This window comes from Lathyrus oleraceus, chromosome 5 (genome assembly GCF_024323335.1).
Source record: "Lathyrus oleraceus cultivar Zhongwan6 chromosome 5, CAAS_Psat_ZW6_1.0, whole genome shotgun sequence".
Lineage (NCBI taxonomy): Eukaryota > Viridiplantae > Streptophyta > Magnoliopsida > Fabales > Fabaceae > Lathyrus > Lathyrus oleraceus.
This window is the reverse complement of record NC_066583.1, coordinates 15,949,030-15,970,085: the sequence shown is the minus strand read 5'-3', so window position 1 is coordinate 15,970,085 and position 21,056 is coordinate 15,949,030. Positions and strand designations below refer to the sequence as shown.

At 34.4% G+C, this 21,056-nt stretch overlaps 1 protein-coding gene across 1 annotated transcript; it reads left to right on the top strand.

Moving 5' to 3' along the window:
- Positions 1–12,967: 12,967 nt before the first annotated feature.
- On the top strand, positions 12,968–20,719 carry LOC127078471 (uncharacterized). Its single transcript, XM_051018928.1, has 5 exons — positions 12,968–13,195; positions 13,306–13,500; positions 13,597–13,612; positions 20,022–20,159; positions 20,436–20,719. The coding sequence occupies exons 1-5, from the start codon at positions 12,968–12,970 to the stop codon at positions 20,717–20,719; spliced, it is 861 nt and encodes a 286-aa protein (XP_050874885.1).
- Positions 20,720–21,056: the final 337 nt, after the last annotated feature.

The following is a 21,056-nucleotide window of genomic DNA, read 5'->3' as shown; positions in this document are numbered from 1 at the left end:
TTTCTCGGTTCAGGCGTTTCTCTTATTGTTCTTCTTTTTTTTTTTTTTTTTTTTTTTTTTTTTTTTTTTTTTTTTGCAGGATGAACCTCGATTCCTCCCTGACAATGAACCCCACAGCTTACCGGATCGCACTCTGATAGTGCCCTTACTTGAATTCAACCTCAGTTTGAATTGTCTCAACCAGATGCCCCACTCCTGTTTGGGACTTTGCTATCATGTCATAGCATAACATCCAATTTCATGATGAATCATGTCATGAAACAAAGTCACCATGACTCTCAGACAAGTGGCACCGGCATTCTGCTCCTCTAGAGGACAGTCTCCTTTCCATGGTAGCTTGTGCGCAACGACACCGGTATTCGACCCTGGCGTATCCTGACACGACCAGGTGAAGGCATCCACATGCTCTTTCATCAAGGCTACCATTCTGCTCTCGATTCGCCTCTGAAGCGGCCTCATTTTCCTATTTCCTTCCTGACCTCGGCGGTGCTTGGAATAACAACCTCAATCCGCTCCGCATGCGGCTGAATCACCTTCTCCTCTTGTTTCAACAACCTGGTTAATTCCAGCAGATCACAGTCTTCTTCGTCTTCTTCTTCAGCCTGATCGCTCGGTTTGTCGATATCATATGTGGTGTAACCAAATTGTTATCAACGAGATCCGGAGCATTATTTTTGAAGTCGGAACGAGACAAAACAAAAGATGAAAAAAATGAAAATAAACATTGCCATTTTTATTTGTTTTTAAACTGCAAAAATAAATGAAAAACAGGGAACACCGTTTTTTTGACTGAAAAACATCCATTTATTACTGATGCAGAAATGTTGCAAATGTAAACATGAGGTGGCCCTTACAATGGACCATTGCGTGTCGGGCAACACGTATGGCTTTCATGCAGATAAAACTGAAAACATGGAATCATTACTCTTCAGGACGAGTGTCAGTGCTGATCTTTTTTTAGGCCTTCCAGCTCTGGATTCCCATCCCTGGTGCGCACGGCTTTATCCAACCATCAAACTTGCAGTCACTGTCAGTTTCTTCACCCACGGTACAGGCGTGATCTGAATCTTCAGCAATTGCACTCACCATCGCCTGACCATGTGCCGGCATGGGATTGGCATTAACGTTGGGAGATGGAGCAAAGTTGATTGCTTTTGAATCCACCAGGTCTTGGACTACGTGCTTAAAAGCTTTGCAGTCCTCTACACTGTGCCCGGGAGCACCCGAATGGAATTCACATTTGACATCTTCATCAAAATTGGCTGGCCTCTGATCAGGTCTCATAGGCGCCAAAGTCCTCAACTGTACCAGCCCCATATCTTTCAACTTTTTCAATAGGACAGAGTATGTCACAGGCGGCCTGTCAAAATGCCGATCACTCATCCTCCTCCTGACTGGATATCCTACCCTCTGAGACCTCTGCTGAAACGGCTGACGCTGCTGTTGCTGTTGTGCAGGCTGATTGTCAGCAGGAATAGTTACCGCAGCGGTGTGCTGGAAGTAACGATCCCTACTGGGTCCTTTCTGAGCGTAGACCGCACTGGTATTACCCTCATTTTTCCTTTGGCCATTTCCGAAGGGCTTCTTCGATCCTGATGACGAAGCATTACCTTGTATCTTCCCCATTTTCAGCCAACTTTCGATTCTCTCCCCAGCCACCACAATGTCTGCAAAGTTGGTTACCGGACAGCCCACCATTCTTTCGGCAAAAACCCCCTGCAGGGTACCCATGAAGAGATCAGACATCTCTCTGTCCACTAGAGGAGGTTGCACTCTGGCAGCCAACTCCCTCCACCTCTGAGCATATTCTTTAAACCCCTCGTCATTCTTCTGAGACATACCCTGCAGCTGGGTACGACTCGGGGCCATATCAGCATTGAACTGATATTGTTTAAAGAATGCATCTCCCAAATCCTGCCAGCTCTTGATGTCAGCAGATTTCAGCTTGGTGTACCACTCCAAGGATCCTCCAGACAGACTGTCCTGGAAGAAGTACATCCAGAGCTTCTGATCCGTCGTGTACGCAGAGATCTTGCGGACGAAAGCTTGGAGGTGAGTCTCAGGGCAAGAACTCCCATTGTACTTGTCAAATGCGGGCGCCTTGAATTTTTGTGGGATCACAATCCCCTCTACCAGCCCCATGTTGGACATGTTGACAAATCCCGGAGTAGCATGGCTTTCCAGAGCCCTTACCTTCTCTGCCAGTAGCTGAATTTCTTTGTTTTGTGGTTGAACACCATATTGACCGAATGGCTCACTGTGCATAGAGAATTGATCAGCCTCTCTGTCTTCCTCCTGGTCTTCATCAAACCCAAAGAAAGGCGGGAACAGATTATCCTTCAGATTATGCCCCAGACCGGACCCAGGTTGACCACCAGCACCAAAACCAGCAGCGTTGTTGTTCACCATACCCACGGTTGCTCTTTTTTCACCGTCTCTGGATCCACCAAGCCCCTGGTTGGAGACACCATCCAGATTAACAACACTGTTAGCAGCTGAAGCCCGCTCGAGCTTTTCGACCTTATCAGCCAGATCTTTCTGACCAACTGCAAAACCCTGCATGATGTTGATCAGCTCATTCATCTTGTCCTTCAGCTCGAGGAGATCAGTACTTGGGAGATCCATCAGTCTAGGAGTATTACGCCTGGTGTAATATCGGTGAGGTCGGGTTGAGTGCAAAGGAATGACTCTACGAGCGCGAGCAATGATTCCTGCAAAACAGCAAACAGGTTAATATGCATGAATGCAACGTCTATCCATATGAGGAAGCTTCTGTCCTTTGACTCTGGTTTCATCGAGACAGATAACATTTCACCAACAACATTTTGACATCCAGATGTCTCTCAACCAGATTCTCAATCCATAATACTCCCCATATGGCTAGACGTGGGTTTGATGCAGATGAATGCAAAATGAGAATGATGTATGAATGCAATGCACTGTGCCATCCTCCAAGTCATCTGATCCTCTGTACTGAATCTGGCCTCTGAACTGATCATAACCATCTGAGGAATATACAATCATCAATCCGACCCACGGGTTCCGAAATAAACGGAAGACAGATACACCATCATCATCATCAAACCATCTCTGAATAGATACCCACAATCATCTGAATCGGCCCGGGGAATCCTGAAATAAACGGATCCCCACTGATAAATATCTCGGCCCGGGGAATCCTGAAATAAACGGATCCCCACTGATAAATATCACGGACAGCACTCCGGCGTCTCTGAAATAACCGGCCATAAATCCGACTCATAAATATGTCTCTGAATCACTGATCAAAAAGTCACCATCTGATCACCATCTGAACATGCATCCGAAAGAACCACCCTCCCCTCACAGGTAAATTCTAATCAGGTCACCCTAAGGCGGATAATAGTCTCGACAATCGGGCGGAGATACTCAATGGGTTTGCCCTTTCGGGTGTGCCATTGTAGCTCTCTTAAAATCGTCTAAACCAAAGATCCGGGAAATGATCGGTCACCAGAGTCAATAGCTCAGAAGAAGTAACTAAGCCAGAGTGAAATGTTCCACAATGGAAAGCACTATCGACTGAACCTCGTCCGGCTTGTGGTATGTCACGTTGCAACATTATACTGAAATAGCAAATGAGGAACGTGAGACCCACACTAATCCTAGGTGTACTCTCGGGCCTGGGTTTTAGCCCCACTCAGAACACCCACCCCAAACAACAGAACCACCTGCAGAGGACGGCAACAACATGATAGTATGATGCATGCAAGTATCTAATGCACATATATACATGGGTTAGAATAATAAATGCACTAAATAAACAACACACAATAAGCAACCCAAACCAATCCTAAAACGCTAGGAGAGACTCGCTTAGGGACGATGGACCAGCACAGGTCTACATCGAGGAGTCCCCAGCAGAGTCGCCAGCTGTCGCATCCTGCGAAAAATCAACCGGCGAGACTCGAAAATAAAACACACAGAGCCGCCACTAAACGTTATTTATCCCAAGATAGGGAAAGGAAACGCTCAGAGAAACCTGGAAAGACATGGTCTCGCGACCAGAGAGAAAAGGTTCGGGAGTCGGTTACGCGAGGGGAAGGTATTAGCACCCCTCACGTCCTAGGTACTCCTAGGGATCCACGTCCTAGAATAAAGAAAAGGTTGCTAAACATCACACACACACACGGGGAACGCAGGTGGGGTTAAGAGAAGGGAGCTCGATAAGGTATCGCACCTTAGGCCTACATATCTTGTCTGGAACAAGAATCAGAGCCACTGTAGTTCGGCTTACGCACGCCAAACAACACAAAACAATCAAATAAACAAGGGCAAACATGGAGCCCGACAACCACTGAATGGAATTACGTCAGCATCCGAACCAAAACACACTCAAAACGGAAAACGTGGAGCCCGACAGCCAATCACTGGACTTACGTCGGCATCCGAACCAAAACACAATCCAAAAGGGCAAACATGGAGCCCGACAGCCAATTACTGGGCTTACGTCGGCATCCGAACCCAAACATACAATCAGATAACAATTAAACGCACTCAAAAAGAAAAAGGTTGCCCGGAGTGGTCTCGCACGACCACCTGCCTACATACCTCGTCTGGAACGAGGATCAGGGCGATGTAGTTCCCCTGAAAGGGACTAAATTGTTAACCAGAAACCGGGGAAAGACACACGACTAGGGAGCTGAGACTCGAGCCTAATGTTGTCATGCATCGTTAACCCTAAGTTCAGTTTTCTATCCTACTTGCATAAACAAGCCTATCCTAACCAGGAAAGAAGCTAGCACACAAGCATACAATCAGATCATACATCAAATGAGAACAGGCATCTCAAACAAGCATGTCAATCAGATATCCACATATCACACACTATAGCCAAACAAGGGGGCTCAATCAATCAGGTTTGACTGCCTAAGCAAGTCGTCTGTACAGGCTGGTTTTGCTCTTAACCTTGCCATTACGAGGCTAAGGTGAAGCAGATGAAAGGATGAAGTGAGGATCAGACCTCACAGCTCTTATCCCTAACCAGGGAGAGCTGACAAATGAGCATGGGTCCAGAATAGGGGAACCCTTTTATACTCGATGACTCTGACACAACGGATCTTGGGCTTTTGATCTCAATGCTACAACCATGTAATGGGAGCAAGGAGAAGACCCAACTGAATAGTGGGGGGTAGGCTGCATACCCCTACCTTCCACCAATCGCCTTATTTAAAGGACTTTCACCTGCTTGGGCTTAAAAATAAACAACCACAATCATTGCCTCTTAAGGAGGACTTCAGACATTTATTTGCCCGGCCCGGTAACAGCCGGGTCTCCAGACTACATGAAGTCAAGAGGACCTACCTCAATGCAAGTTGCTTAAGCAAAGCAAAGCAATAGTTCACAAGGAACTGAGCAACTAAAGTACCTGGAAACAGTCAAACACAGTTAGTACCCAGACAGACAAACTAAACAGCAAAAGTTCAATCAGTTAATCTATACAAAGCAATGCACAACAAAGCAAGCTCAAAGCTTAAGCCTAAGCTTCATCACCTACAAAACAATGTTATGTTAGTGTACAAACATCAACAACATCAATTAAAATTGATTTGGATCATTCTCCATGTGCATTATGCCTTTGATCCTGAAAAATCAAGCAAACATTAGCAACTAGACCACTAGGCCAAGCCTAGGGTCCAAAGCAAGAAAAAATCCTTAAACAGCAAGGTATTCACCAACCAAAGTCAAATTAAAGTCAAACAAGAGCAAACATCATTGGTCTCATGTTTATATCATTCATTATGCTCATGTTATGCACAAAACAATCCACATTGGCTCAAATGAAGCATCAAACATACAAACAGAAATATTGCATTCAAATCCATACCAAAACACATCCAAAAATTCTCAAATAAATTACACCTAAACAGGGGGTATTCAAGGTCTACCATGTCAAATTTGAGCTCATTTGGGCAAATGGAACCATGTCAATGAAAATCAACAAAAACAGACACAATTTCATGCTTCAAATCACAACATCAATGCATACATCCACTTCAAAAATTCATAACTCAATGAAAACAATAAAGAAATGGATGAGACCAAAACAGGGATGTCACATTATGTGTCTATTACAAGCATATCAAATTTCATGATCATTCAATACCATATGAGCATTTCTCAATCAATCTACCAACCTATGTCACATGAACTTGTAAATTTGACCAACAGAAATGAAAAATCACAATCAATTTGAAAATGCAATGTAAAATTCCACAAAAATTCACAAAGCATCTTAACATGTTAATGATTCACCATGCAAAATTTCATTTCATTCTAACAAGTATAGACCACTCAATTAAATCCAGCAAGTTGACATCAAGAGGTGTGACACAAATTGTCACACCTAAGTTCCATAATTTGCTGCTCAATGACCAGGTATCAAAAATTCATGAAATTTACATGGAAATAAGCATCAATCAGTCAAGAATCATCACAAAAATTTTCAAGAATTTATTTAACACTATGAGCATTTCATGAACCAAATGGTAAAATGTGTCAAAAATGGATACATGTGAAACAAGCCTAGGTCAAATAATATTTTTGCCAAGCACAACTTTGACCAATAGGTCAAAAAGATCCTAAAGTCAACAACAAAGTCATAGAAAAAATTTCCATATTTTTCTGAATTTTTTACTATTTTTTATGAATTATTCAATGTGTTAATGAATTTTTGTGAATTAAACAAATTAATTAAAATTGTCAATGGCAGTTTTGTAATTAGTGATGGCACGGGAGGGAAACACTAAATTCGAATTTTCAAACCAAAATGAAGATCAAACAGTGAAAATGACAGAAAATATCGTCTTCTTCGCGCGGTACCTACTCCACCATCTCAAAACCGGTTTCAATCAAACCTCAACCAAAATCAACAAATGGATATGCGTTGGAATCGTCTCACCGCGTGGAGTATGAATATGAACTTGATTTCAATTAATTCTTCCTAAATATTCCGGATCGAGCGTTTTAAGTTTTGCATTCAAAGCTTCGAGTTAACATAACTTTCTCTACACTAATCCGTTTCACAAACCAGAAGCATCGTTGAAATCTACACGAAACAAGCTACAAAAAGCATACAACAATTTGGAAAACCGTGACATTCGAGTTTTTGGAATACCTGAAGTGCAGCTCTGTTCTTGGTGATCTTTGCGCTCAATTTAATGAAACAGATGAAGCATAGGCTTGTGGAAGTAGGATGCAAAGCTTAGATTCGATGGAAATCGCTTCTACCGCGCCAAATCACAATTCACCACTGATGATGCTTCACTTGGACAGTCGTGTTCATGGCTCTTTATGCTCCAATAACCGAAAACAGTTGGTGAAGATGATGAAACAAGATCAATCCAAAAAGAAATTCGAAAATTGGTTGAGATTCGATGAAGTTTGATGAAGTTTTGTGTTTATGGTGTTCTTGAGATTTTGAGAGAAAACTTGAGAATTTGGAAAGTTTTAGATCCAATCTTGGTAAAAGTGATTTTCTGTTATGATTAGAGAGTGTTTATGTTTATATATGATAGCTTAATCCAACTCTAATCAAGTTAATTAGCAAAAATGGATTTGTTAATGAAAGTGTAATTTCCAAATGAGGGGTAAAAATGGAATTTCACTATGCCAGCTAGTGCCACCTGTTTTGACAGCACATACACCTTCCAATTATCATATGTGAGCTGTAGAAACTTTCCTCATGCTCATTGGATGTGTAATGCTCAATTTCACTATGTGATACCATTTGTCCATTTTTAGCACTTTCACTTTTCAAGCCAAATCTCATACCATATGCTTTAGCCATGAAATGATGATTCCAACAAGTTTAAAATGCCATTTATGAGGTGTAGCAAAAAGTCCCATCTCAAAATTCCAATTATTTTGACAGTTGGACAATTTTGCCCCTGGTCCAATTCAGTTGTCCAGTTGAAAAGTGACTTTTTGCCTTGGCCACTTTTGGACAAATCCAATGATGCACCCTTGAAGTACATGTCAAATGGAGTTTGTGCATATAAAGAACTTGCAATTTGGACAAAGTATGTGGAAATTATGGCCTCCTGATTACGGGTCATTTTTGAATTTCACTGAGCCATAACTTTCCAACCATACATGGGATTTTCAAGTTCTTGGACTTTTTGGAAAGGTGAGAACAAGATCTACAACTTTCATGTTGAACAAATTTTCATTTGAAGCTTCTTTGGACACGTGGCTTTGGGGTCCAAAACTTTCCATTTTGGAAACTTCAGTTACAAGTCACTTTCTATTTTTGGCAGTTTTTGTCCTGACTTGATTTTCTTCATTTTTAAGCTTTGAGATGTCAAATAACACTTGTTCCAACATGAATGAAGTGTGTCCAACCCATTTCCACCTCCACATCCATCAGATCATGTACGGTTGACCACAGTTGACTTTTCATCTGATAGATGAATTTGGCAATGCATAGATCAATTTAAGCTCCAACCTTCAACTGAAATGGCTCAAGGGTGAAACCCTAGCCTCAATAAGCACAATATAATCATAGAATGATCCTCAAAACCATCATGAACCCCATCTCCTGATCCAGCCCTGATTGGCCCAATGCAACTGATTAGGGTTGACCAGTGGTCAAAACCCTAATCTCAAGGAATCTTCTTCAATCTTCTGATGACATCCAACCATGATGATGATGATGTACCATTGCAATTAAGATGAAGACCAACATCCTTTGAGAATCAAGAAACCCTAATTTGAACTGCCTCATCCTCAGATGATCCATGACCAGTCAATAAACCCTAGGCTTGCACTTTTGACTTCCTCATCTTCTGATCACGACTTGGAAAGATGACTTGCACAATGTAACCACATGATATGCAATATGCAATGCCTAATGACCTAAAAATGATATGTAATATGTTAATGCTAGTCCCAAGAGAGGAGGGCAAATTTTGAGGTGTTACAAATAGTACACGCATTTGGATCATCCAACGATTCCAGTTTTTACCGTCAAATACTGGAAGTTTGGTGTTCATGTTGTCGTTTTCGTTCATCTTTCTACCTTGCATAGTACACTCAGATTTCTCACAGTGTTTCCCAACCCACAGAATTAAAATTCTGATCAGATTTTGTTCAAGATTCAACACGAATCTAAGAATCAAAATCAAACACACAAGACCTCACGTTCACTCGTGTTTCCCAATGAATCCGAACCGGAGCTCTAGATACCAATTGTTGGTGCAAAGGTAGAATAAATGATGAACGGAAATATTCTATTAAGAGAATGACGGCTACAAAACATGATAAAAGTTACAGTGATTGCCACCCTATTTATAAGCTAAAACTAGGGTTACTAGAATAGGATAAAATACTAAAATACCCTCTAACAAACTTAGGGGCTAAGAAAATAGTACAACTAATAAATATGAATTACTTCTAATATTACTCATTCTCAAGATTATATATTCTCAAGATTATTTAATCTGAATCCCCTTAATAATTAAACTTTCACCACTTGATGAACTCCTTAATCCCTTTAGTAAGTTAGGATAAAAAGTTAGATATTTAGGCTTAACAGAAGTATACAAATTTCAAGATCCATCTCTATCTCTAAGTGGTGGTAAATTAAAATACTTAATTTAATGTTTTTACTATTTTCACCCCCTTAAGAAAAAAAATCTTTAAATTAATTTGGTGATGATTAATCAACAAAAAATCATTAAACACGTATATTAAATAAATGAATAAATAACAATATATTAAACTAGCAATTACATCCAAAGGTATAAGGTTATTTCTAAGATAAGTATTCATTCCTAAAAAAATCATGTTTAGATACACATAATGCAATAAAATATAATTAAAGGGTTTAAGAAAACAATACATGATAGAACATATTGACTTTGTTATAATCAAGAAATTCAGATTTATTTTAGAGGTGATCAATCAAAATTGGCAATCAACATTATTGAAGATTGATGTGCGTTTTAGAGGATCAACTATATTAAAGATCAAAATCCTACGATGATTTGAAGCTGAACTTTTGTTCTATATAAGGAAGTAATCTCATTTGTGAAGACTCATAACTTCAGAGAAAATATTTATTCTATAGGAGAGTTTTTAGTTAAGTCTTTTATTTATTTTGTAATACTCCATTTTGAGTCTTATTCTAATGTTATGGAATAGAGTATTTGAGTTGTAAGTTTCTGTCATCATTCTTATATTTTGGGGGACTATTTGATATGATAGAGGCCTTAAATGTCTTTAACAAATTAGCTTCACATGAAAAAGGCTTTTTACACTTAGAAGAAAAAGTGTTAGAATCCGAAAGGAAGTTGGAAGCTATTAAGAAATCTATGATAGATATTCAAAGTGACAAGAATGAGGATGAAAAATCTTCTAGGTTTGATTGTGAATCTTGTCATGATTGAAAAAAAAGAGATAAATGTTCTTCAAGTCAAATTAGACAAAGCCTTACAACCAAAGATTTCATTTTCTATTGATACATCAAAGTATGAAATGTGTTTAAACCATTCATATAAGAAGCATAAATTTGTCAAATAGGAGTCCGATAACAAAAATACGTCTCATCAAAACTTGTCATGTCTGTATTGTTGCAAGAATGGTCACACTATTGAAAAATGAAAATTTAGGAAACCTTTGGTTCCTAAAGGAGATTTTCAATGGTTTCCCAAATGCAACCTTGATTTCACTCGCTCTCAAGGACCCAATGAAAATTGGTTATCTATCTCCCTTGTTTGATTCTACAGGTTGAATGTCTTGAGTCTGCGGAGAATATGTGGTTTCTCGATATTGGATGCTCAAGACATATGACGGGTTACATATCTCTATTCATTGACTTTATGCCAAAGAATAAGGGCTATGTTACTTATGGAGATAACAACACTAGAGCAATACTTGGAAAAGGAAGTGTAGGTAACCCCTCATTTACTACTATCTTTGATGTTATGTTAGTTGAAGGTGTTAAACATAACCTACTTAGCATTAGTCAACTATGTGACAGGGGATTTAAAGTTACTTTTACAAATTTTATTGCTTGTTTGAACATAATGAGAAGAAGGATTGTATGTTTAAGGGCTTGAGGGTTAATAATACTTATATGCTTAACTTAGATGATGTATCCTTAGTTGGAACTAAGTGTCTTGCTACCATGAGCGAAAACTCTTAGTTATGGCTTAGACGCCTAACTCACATTAACTTTGATTTGCTAAATAAAGTGAACTCAAAAGATTTAGTAATCGGTTTACCAAAAATGAAATTTTCAAAAGACCATTTATGTGATGCATGCCAAATAAGGAAGCAAACGAGAGTCTCATTTAAATCGAAAAACATTGTTTCTACTTTGAGATCTCTTGAGCTTATTTATATGGATTTATATGGCCCCTCACAGACCAAGAGCATAGATGCTAACTATTATGGTTTTATGATTATAGATGATTACTCAAGATTTTTTTGGGTCATTTTTTTGTATAGTAAATATGATACTTTGTCGACTTTCAAGAAATTTTCTAGATTATTCTAAAATAAGATGAATTTGAATTTTTTTGCTATCCGAAGCGATCACGGAGGTGAGCTTGAAAATCATCTCTTTGAGAAATATTGTAACAAACATGACATTGAGCATAACTTCTCCGCTCCTAGAACTCCACAACAAAATGGTGTTATGGAGCGGAAAACTCATATTTTAGAAGAGTTGGTTAGCTCTATACTCAATCAAAGCAATCTACCTAAGTATTTTTGGGTCGATGCCACTAATACAACATGTTAAGTCTTGAATAGGATACTAATACGTCTTATTCGAGACAAAACTCCCTATGAATTATTTAAGGGTATAAAACCTAATGTGTGACATCTTCATGTTTTTAGATGCAAATTTTTTGTTTTGAACAAAGGAAATGATAATCTAGGTAAGTTAAATGTGAAAGCCGACGAGGGTATCTTCCTCAGGTGCTCACAATCTAGTAAAGCTTATAGGGTTTATAACAAAAAGATTACTTATTGTTGAAGAGTCGGTTCATGTTACCTTTGATGAGTCTTACCCAAAAAATATCGGGAAAGGTGTTTCTTTTCATGATGTAGTTGTATCTTCACAAGATATTCTCAAGGAATACGAACAAGGAATTGATCAGCCTGACGCAGTGGAACATGAGAAGGAAGAAGATAAATATTGTGAAGAGGAAAAGTTTGAAAGTCCAACTGCAGTGGACGAACTACCTTTGACTTAGAGAACATCCAAAGATCATCCTATCGACAACATTCTTAGAGAGATCACAAAAGGCATGACAACACGCTCCAAGATAAGTAATTTTTGTTATCACTTTGAATTCGTTTCGCAGGTTGAACCTAAAAACGCTAAGGATGCATTACTTGACGAGCATTGCCTTATGGCCATGCAAGATGAACTAAACCAATTTAAAAGTAATGATGTTTTGGACATTGTCCCTCATCCCAAGAATCATCGAGTAATTGGCACTAGATGGGTTTTTAGAAACAAACTCGATGAAAACATAGTAATAACTAGGAATAAAGCCCGGCTAGTGGCTCAAGCTTATAACCAAGAGGATGGAATTAACTATGAGGAGACTTATGCTCCGGTTGCTTGCCTCGAGTCTATATGCCTTCTACTAACTTATGCTTGTTCCAAAGATTTCAAGTTATTTCAAATGGACGTGAAAAGTGTGTTCCTTAATGGCTATATTAATGAAGAAGTGTATGTAGCTCAATCTCCCGATTTTGAAAATCGTGAGTGTCCTAATCATTTACAAACTAAAGCGAGCTTTGTATGACCTCAAACAAGCACCTAGGGCTTGGTATGAGTGACTTAGTAAGTTTTTGATTGATCAAGAGTACTCTAGGGTAAAGGTAGATACTACACTTTTCATTAAGCATCAAGGAAAGCATACTCTTCTAGTTCAAATTTATGTCAATGATATTATTTTTTGGGTCCACTAATATGCAACTTGCCAAGGAGTTTTCTAAGGTTATGCAGGATGAGTTTGAGATGAGTATCATGGGGGAGTTAAATTACTTCCTTGGGCTTCAAATCAAGCAACTTGATGAAGGAACACTTATGTGTCAAACCAAATATTATAATGACTTACTAAAGAGATTTGGTATGGAAAATGCAAAGTCGATTGACACTCCGATGCCTACAAATGGAACTTGGAAAGGAATGAAAATGGTAAGAATGTAGATGTCAAGAATTATCGAGGTATGATCGGTTCTCTTATATATCTCATTGCATCTAGGCCAAATATTATGTTTAGCATGTTCATGTACGCTCATTATCAGTCGGCTCCTAAGGAATCTCATTTAAAAGCCGTAAAACGTAATCTTAGGTATCTTCATGGTACTTCTAAGTATGGACTTTGGTATTCTAAGGGAAGCGGTTGTAATTTGGTTGGATATACTGATTCCGATTTTGCCGGTTGCAAATCGGATAGGAAGAGTATTAGTGGACCTTGTCACATGTTTTCAAATTCCTTAGTAAGTTGACATAGGAAGAAACAAGTTTTCGTTGCTTTGTCAACTATCGAGGTGGAATACGTAGCGGTCGGTAATTGTTATGCTCAAATTTTACAGACGCTTAATAATCGAGGTAATAACATATTATGTTACGTGTATTTTATAGTAGTGATATATCCACAATAGATTAAGCTTACCTTATTTTATATTTACCTCTTTGAAGGTTTAACTTTATCCCTATACAAACTTTAGTCTTATACATTTCTAACTATTAGTTTAATATTTGTCATTTTTCAGTTAGTTTAAAAAATATATATTTTCTAAATAAAAATGTGAATATTTAAATTGCATAATAATAATTTATTTTTAAAATTATTCACTAGACAAATGTTGTAATAAAAACTTAATAAAAATTATTATCTTTTAACATCATCAATATATCATACTAACTATAAATAAATCATACTTCCTCTGTCCCACAACGAGTGATTCATTAGGAATAAAAGAGTCTTCTAAAATAAATAATTTATTTCAAATTTTAATGTACTTTTTTCCAATTCTACCCTCTAATTAATATTACTTTCATTATTCCCAATATTTGACAATTATCACTTTAGTAAAAATATCACTCTCTCCACTAAAAGAAAAATCTTCTATAGCTAGGGGATTTTGCCAAGGATAAAATTCCTCACTAAATAAACAATATCATTTGGGGTTAAACCCCCCACAACACTCAAAATATTTTTTTAAAAAAATTATATAAGACAAGAACGTACGGTAATCCCTCACAAACATGAGAGAAACAATTTTGAAAATTTGAAATTGGACTTTGCTAGGGCTCACCCCCTTGCAAAGAGGAAATAACGCTAAAATTTAAGTAAATGGATTGGAAAAAAAGTAATTTGCGAGGGGTACCCCTCACCAATTATATTCGTTCAATTAGCGAGGGGATACCCCTCACCAATTGTAAGGTTAAGTCAAATCAACCAAAAAAATGTTTTGAGTACAACTATTAAAGTTGCTACGTGCCTGCAATACGTCATTATTATCGAGAAGGAGTCACTCGTAAATATTATTTGTTATTTCCGCGTAGGGAGGCCTTCGCATATATTATCCATGATTGTCACGTGGGGAGCCCCTCGCAAATCATTGCTCATATTGTACACCCATGCACCACTCTGTACACGTCATAATTTGCTAGGGTAGTCCATCACAACTTATGACCGTTATGACCGGCGTGGGGTGCCTCTCGCTATTTGTCATCATTAAATGAGTCTACGACGCCTTCTTTCTCTCTTAGTTTCCTTCTCTTCTCTTCGGCCACTCTTTTCTCTCTCACATCAAGAACATTCCCTTTTCTTCACTCTCTCGCAGCAAAAAAAACTCTTACTCAAACATTCAATTTCTTCCTCTTTCAAATATTATATCATTCTTGAATTAGGTAAACATTAATGTTTTATTGTAATTTATTTGAATTTATAATTTACTGTCACTAATTATTTATCATGTTTTGATTTTTTGTGTTGCATGTATAAATTAATCTTTTAAATTTTATCAAAAGGGAGCTTTAAATTAAAGGGGACAAGATTCTGAGTACACATATATTTTTTCTTTTTTTAAGATTTTAGGTGTATTTGATATTTATCTGTGTTGTATTTGGTGTGATGTTGTTATGCTAAAAAAGATATTCTTCTGAAAATCATATATTATTTAGTATTATATGTTCCAAAATTATTATTTTTATTTCTAAAAATTTTAGTATTTATATTATAATATTTCAAATATATATATATATATATATATATATATATATATATATATATATATATATATATATATATATATATATATATATATGTATGTATGTATTATTATTTAGTGTATAAATATAAAAAACAGTATTTTTTATATATTTTTTTGTACATAAATTTGTAAGATTAGTTTAAAAAACATATTATGTATTTTTTAGTCTGTATTTTTTTTAATTAATTTTTGATTTTTTTCTTAAAAACTATTTAAAGTAGATTTTGAGTTTGTAACTTTTAATTTATTATTTTTTTTCTTTCATTTGTATTCTTATTATGTAAAAAGAAACTCATTATTACCCTTTATGTTTTATTAATAATTTAAATTAAAATAAATGTGTTTTAATTGTGGGAATAAGAAAAATGAAGCATTGTTTCTAAAAGAAATTCATGATTCAACTAATCATCCATTTTGCTCTTATGTAGTTTTCAACCCATCTTTCTTCATTCACATCCTCTTTACTGATTAAAAATCACAAATTAGTGTTAAGATCCAAATTAGTATTAAAATAACTACTTTTGCATTGCATAATTATATTCGTGTAGATTCATAGGATAAGGCAATGTATAAATGGCTTTAAGCAACATTTAAATTCCATATCTCATGAAAATTTTTAAGATACAGTTGATATTTATTAAGCTGGTGAAATATGGGAGGGGATGAACCAAGATGAAAGAAATTCGTAAGCATTGCAAATTTATTATAAAATGTTAGACAATAAAATTAATTTTATTATTATATTTTATTAATTATAACTTTAGTAAATATAATATTAATTTTATTATTAAATTTAATTCATCTAATTATTTTCTAAAAATTAATTATATATTGTAAATAAAACATTTTAATGAGATGAAATGAATAGTTATTTATTTGGAGCGGTTAATACATCATCTTTGTTTAAATCTCCTAGCCGTAGTTCTTTTATTAAAGAGTTTATTAGTCATATAGTCTATCTACGCCCATTTATTATTACCGCTTCAAACATATGATAAAAAAAAGTACTACTTCAAATCCTTCAACCTTTTGGTTTTTCCTATCACATAACTTTATACTAATATTTTATTGACCAATCATTTTATACTAATATAATTCCCTTTATCCTATAATAACTAATTTATTTAGAATAAAAAATATCTTAAAATAAATAATTCATCTCAATTTGCAATCCAATTTTTTCAATTTTTAAAATAATCAATTTTAATTTTCAATCCATCTTTTTTAATTTTTAAAATGATCAGTCTCATTGTGAGACAGATGAAATAACTTTTTTTTAACTAATTAATATAACAACTATTCTTTTTAGGTAAGTACAGTTCTCTACTAACATGTTAGCTTAAGTAGCTAAGCAAGCAAACCCTATATCTTGTCAGAATATATAACTAAACATGCAAACCAACACGTGACCTTTACTACTTAAGCGTGCATTACTTTTAATGTTTCTCGTGAGACTATTTTGTTTTACAGTTGTCTATGTTGGAATTTCTATTAATCGATAAATTTAAGACTCATAAGCTTACAATAATCAAGACAAGACTAATATTCACAATGTGAGGCCGATTTGTTTCTTTCACAAAATACATAAATCTAGATTGGGACTCACCTAATTCTGAGAACTGATTACATGCATAACATAAGTAAAATAGGATGGGGACTCTCCTAATTCTGAGCACCGATTATATGCATAATATAAGAAATATAGGATGGGGACTCCCCTAATTCTGAACACCGATTATATGCATAACATAAGATTTTAGTTATTCTGATTGTATTAATAAATTTATATTTATATTAGAGGTCAAATAAAAAATAATTAATATATTTTTTGTTGCTAATAAATTTTGGATTCTTTTCATTTTATTAATTCAAAAATAAAATATTGATCTTTTACTATTTAAAATGTATTAGGTTAGTTATTTTTGTCTAATTAAAAATAAATTTAATAATTAATTTTTGAATGTTTTTCATTGTTAATTAAATGAAAAGACTAACATAATACGGTTTTGAAGAGTTAAGAGACTAATATAATTTTTTTTAAGTTAAGGAATCAAAATAAACTTTAAAATTACGACACTAAAAATAATAATAAATTTAAATATATATATATATATATATATATATATATATATATATATATATTTATATATATATATATATATATATATATTATATATATATATATATATATATATATATATATATATATATATATATATATATATATATATAATTTTAATTTTAATTTTTTCCAGGCTTTCAATTCAATTCAATTTACAAGGATAAATTGAGATTATAAATTATATGTATTTTTTATTAAAGTGACAAATATTGATATTGGTGAACCGATTATCTCAAGTTAGAATGTAAGAGGGGTAACAAATTATAATGGTTTCTCGAAATAAAATATAAACTAGCAAAAATAAACTATGTTGTGGTGTTCATTTTAATATATTTGTTTAAGATGTTTAAAGAATATATTGTTAGAAAATTGTTTAAAAAATATTTTTAACTTTTAAACAAAAAACAAATTTAAGAAGTTTTCTACATTTTTTAAAACAAAAAACTTAAGTGTTAGAGCTTCAAATAAAAAAGATTATAATATTAAACAAACATATTTTCTTAAAAAACTATTTTCTTTTTAAATTCAAAATAAATACACACAAAAAACCGCAAAATTTCCTATTAGTAATATATATATATATATATATATATATATATATATATATATATATATATATATATATATATATATATATATATATATATATATATATATATATATATATATATATATATATATGAACTTATAAATTATATGATATAAACTAAAAAATTTACAAAAATAATCTTGTCAAACAAAATCTTAATGTATTCATTATTTGTAATTTTTCTTGCCATTCACTTATAAATAATGTATAAGAAATAAACTATATACTTAAAAAAATAATTTTGCCAAACAAAGTCTTAATATACTCGTAATATGTACTTTTTCTTCTTACTTGCTTATAAATAGTTCAAACTCACTTTCACTTCTATTCATCTTTTACACAATAACATAAAAGAAAGAAATGACACACAAAGTTACATTTGATGAAACTAAACTCAAAATTTTGAGTAATTTCGAGTCGATATTTATGAACAAGATTTAACTAACCTATGAAATTCTCTTTTGTTCTTCACTCTTCATTTGAGTGAATTAACCAACCTTGATTTTAAGGTTGTCTCGCTCCACAATAATGATGAAAACAAAAAAAGAAAATTGAATTGGGAAAAAAAGGTTGGGGTTTATCGAGAGAGGATAGAAGATGAATTGATTATGCAAAAATTTTCTCTGCTTACAAACTGTAATTATTTATTTCTTTTACAACTGTAAAATTCAAATGTTTATTAGAATGAGAATTATTCTCTATTTATAAATTTTGGGTTTGCTTGTTTCTCAAATAATACCTAAAACTAACATAACTAACTCAGCTAAACAAACAAATAAAGTTAAGTTTAATATTATTGTCGAGATACTCTTTGACATTTCGACACCTAAGTGATTCGACATCTCCTTGTCTTTGTCGAGCAAACTTTTTCGACAAAAAGAATTACAATTCAACAATTTTTTCTGGTCTCTTTTTTCTCTTTTGTAGATTGTGAGCTATTAACTTTGCATGCATATTTCTACCTTTTTATTTATATTTTTCATAATTTATTTATCATTTTCATCTTTATTTACTATTGACATGTATGTTGGATTTAATGCATCCTTTTAAGAACCACCTCCGTAGTTATTTTCCATGCATTCATCACTCACTAACAATCGGGTTATTCTATTTGATTTGATAATATAATATTTGTTTTTCGTGGATTATTAACTTTGCATGTATGCTTCTATTTTTTACACTTGTATTTTTCATCATTTATTTATCATAATAATGTATCATTCATATCATCAATTATAATTGCGCATGTATGTTAATTTTAATAATATTATGATATGCATGATCTATCATTTTTATCTTGGACATGCATATTGAATTTAATAAAATTCAACATGCTCGTGATCTATCATTTCCATCTTTATTAGCAATTGTGCATGCATATAGAATTTATTAAAATCCAACCTGTTGATAATATATCATTTTCATCTTATCTTTATTAGCAATTGTGGATGCATGTTGAACTTAACGCATGCTTCTAATTCCATGCAATTATCACACCCACAATTGAATTGTTCTATTTGACTTGATAAAATAAATGTAAGAATTATTTTTTCCTATTTTTCGTTTCACATTGTATCTATCTGATATCTGATAAAATAATAAAGGTGTTCATGTAAGAATTGTTTTTTTCATACTTTTTGTTTTACATTTTATCTATCTGATATGTATATAATGAATGTGTTTCATAAAACATTCAACATAATGTATCTCATGAAACAATTTTTTGTGATTATATATCATCCAAAATATGTAATTAAGTTGTAACTCATTAATATCGTTTTTTAATTGTATCGTAGAATGTTCATAAAAGCTTGGCTAGAGATATTAAATTTCAACATGAGAATGTAGAACAAAAACAAGTTATCAACCCTACCTTGATGGATGACTCAAAAACACTACGGAAGAACCAAAAACTCACTTCTAACTCCAATCAAATCTACCTTGATAGATGATTGAAAGATATTCGAGTTGAGAAAGAAATTTGCACCTCTAACTCTAACCAAGTTTACCTAGATGGATGATTGAAAGATGTCCAAGTTGAGAAAGAAAAACCAACCCCTGAATCCAACCAAGTCTACCTTGATGGATGGTTGAAAGATACTCGAGCTGAGAAAGAAAAAATCACCTCTAACTCTAACCAAGTTTACCTAGATGGATGGTTGAAAGGTACCCGAGCTGAGAAAGAAAAATTCACCTTTAAATCTAACCAAGTTTACCTTGATAGATAATTGAAAGATAATTGGGTTGAGAAAGAAAAATCCACCTCTGAATCCAACCAAGTCTACCTTGATGGATGGTTGAAAGATACTCGAGTTGAGAAAGAAAAATCTACCTCTGAATCCAACCAAGTCTACCTTGATGGATGGTTGAAAGATAATCGAGTTAAGAAAGAAAAATCTACCTCTGAATCTAACTAAATTTATCTTGATGGATGGTTGAAAGATACCCGAGTTAAAAAAGAAAAACTCACCCCCGAATCCAACCAAGTTTACCTTGATGGATGGTTGAAAGATACCCGGGCTGAAAAAACAAAACCTACCCCAAACTCCAACCAAATTTACCTTGATGGATGGTTGAAAGACACTCGAACTGAGAAAGCAAAATCAGTATCTAACTCAAACCAAGTTTACCTTGATGAGTGGCTGAAAGATACCCGAGCAGAGAAAGAAAAATTCACCCTTACCTCTAACCAAGTTTACCTTGATGGATGGTTGAAAGATACTTGAGTTGAGAAAGAAAAAACCATACTTGATTCCCCTTAAGTTTAACTTGATGGATGGTTGAAAGATATCCAAGCTAAGAAATAAAAATTCATCCCTGACTCTAACCAAATTTATCTTGATGAATGGTTGAAAGATACCCAAATTGAGAAAGAAAAATCTACCCCTGATTCCAACCAAGTTTACCTTGATAGATAGTTGAAAGACAACTGAGCTGGAAAAATAAAATCTACCCATAACTTCAATCATGTCTACCTTGATAAATGGTTGAAAGATACTCAAGTTTAGAAATCAAAATCCACCCCTAACTCCAACCAAGTTTATCTTGACAGATGGTTGAAAG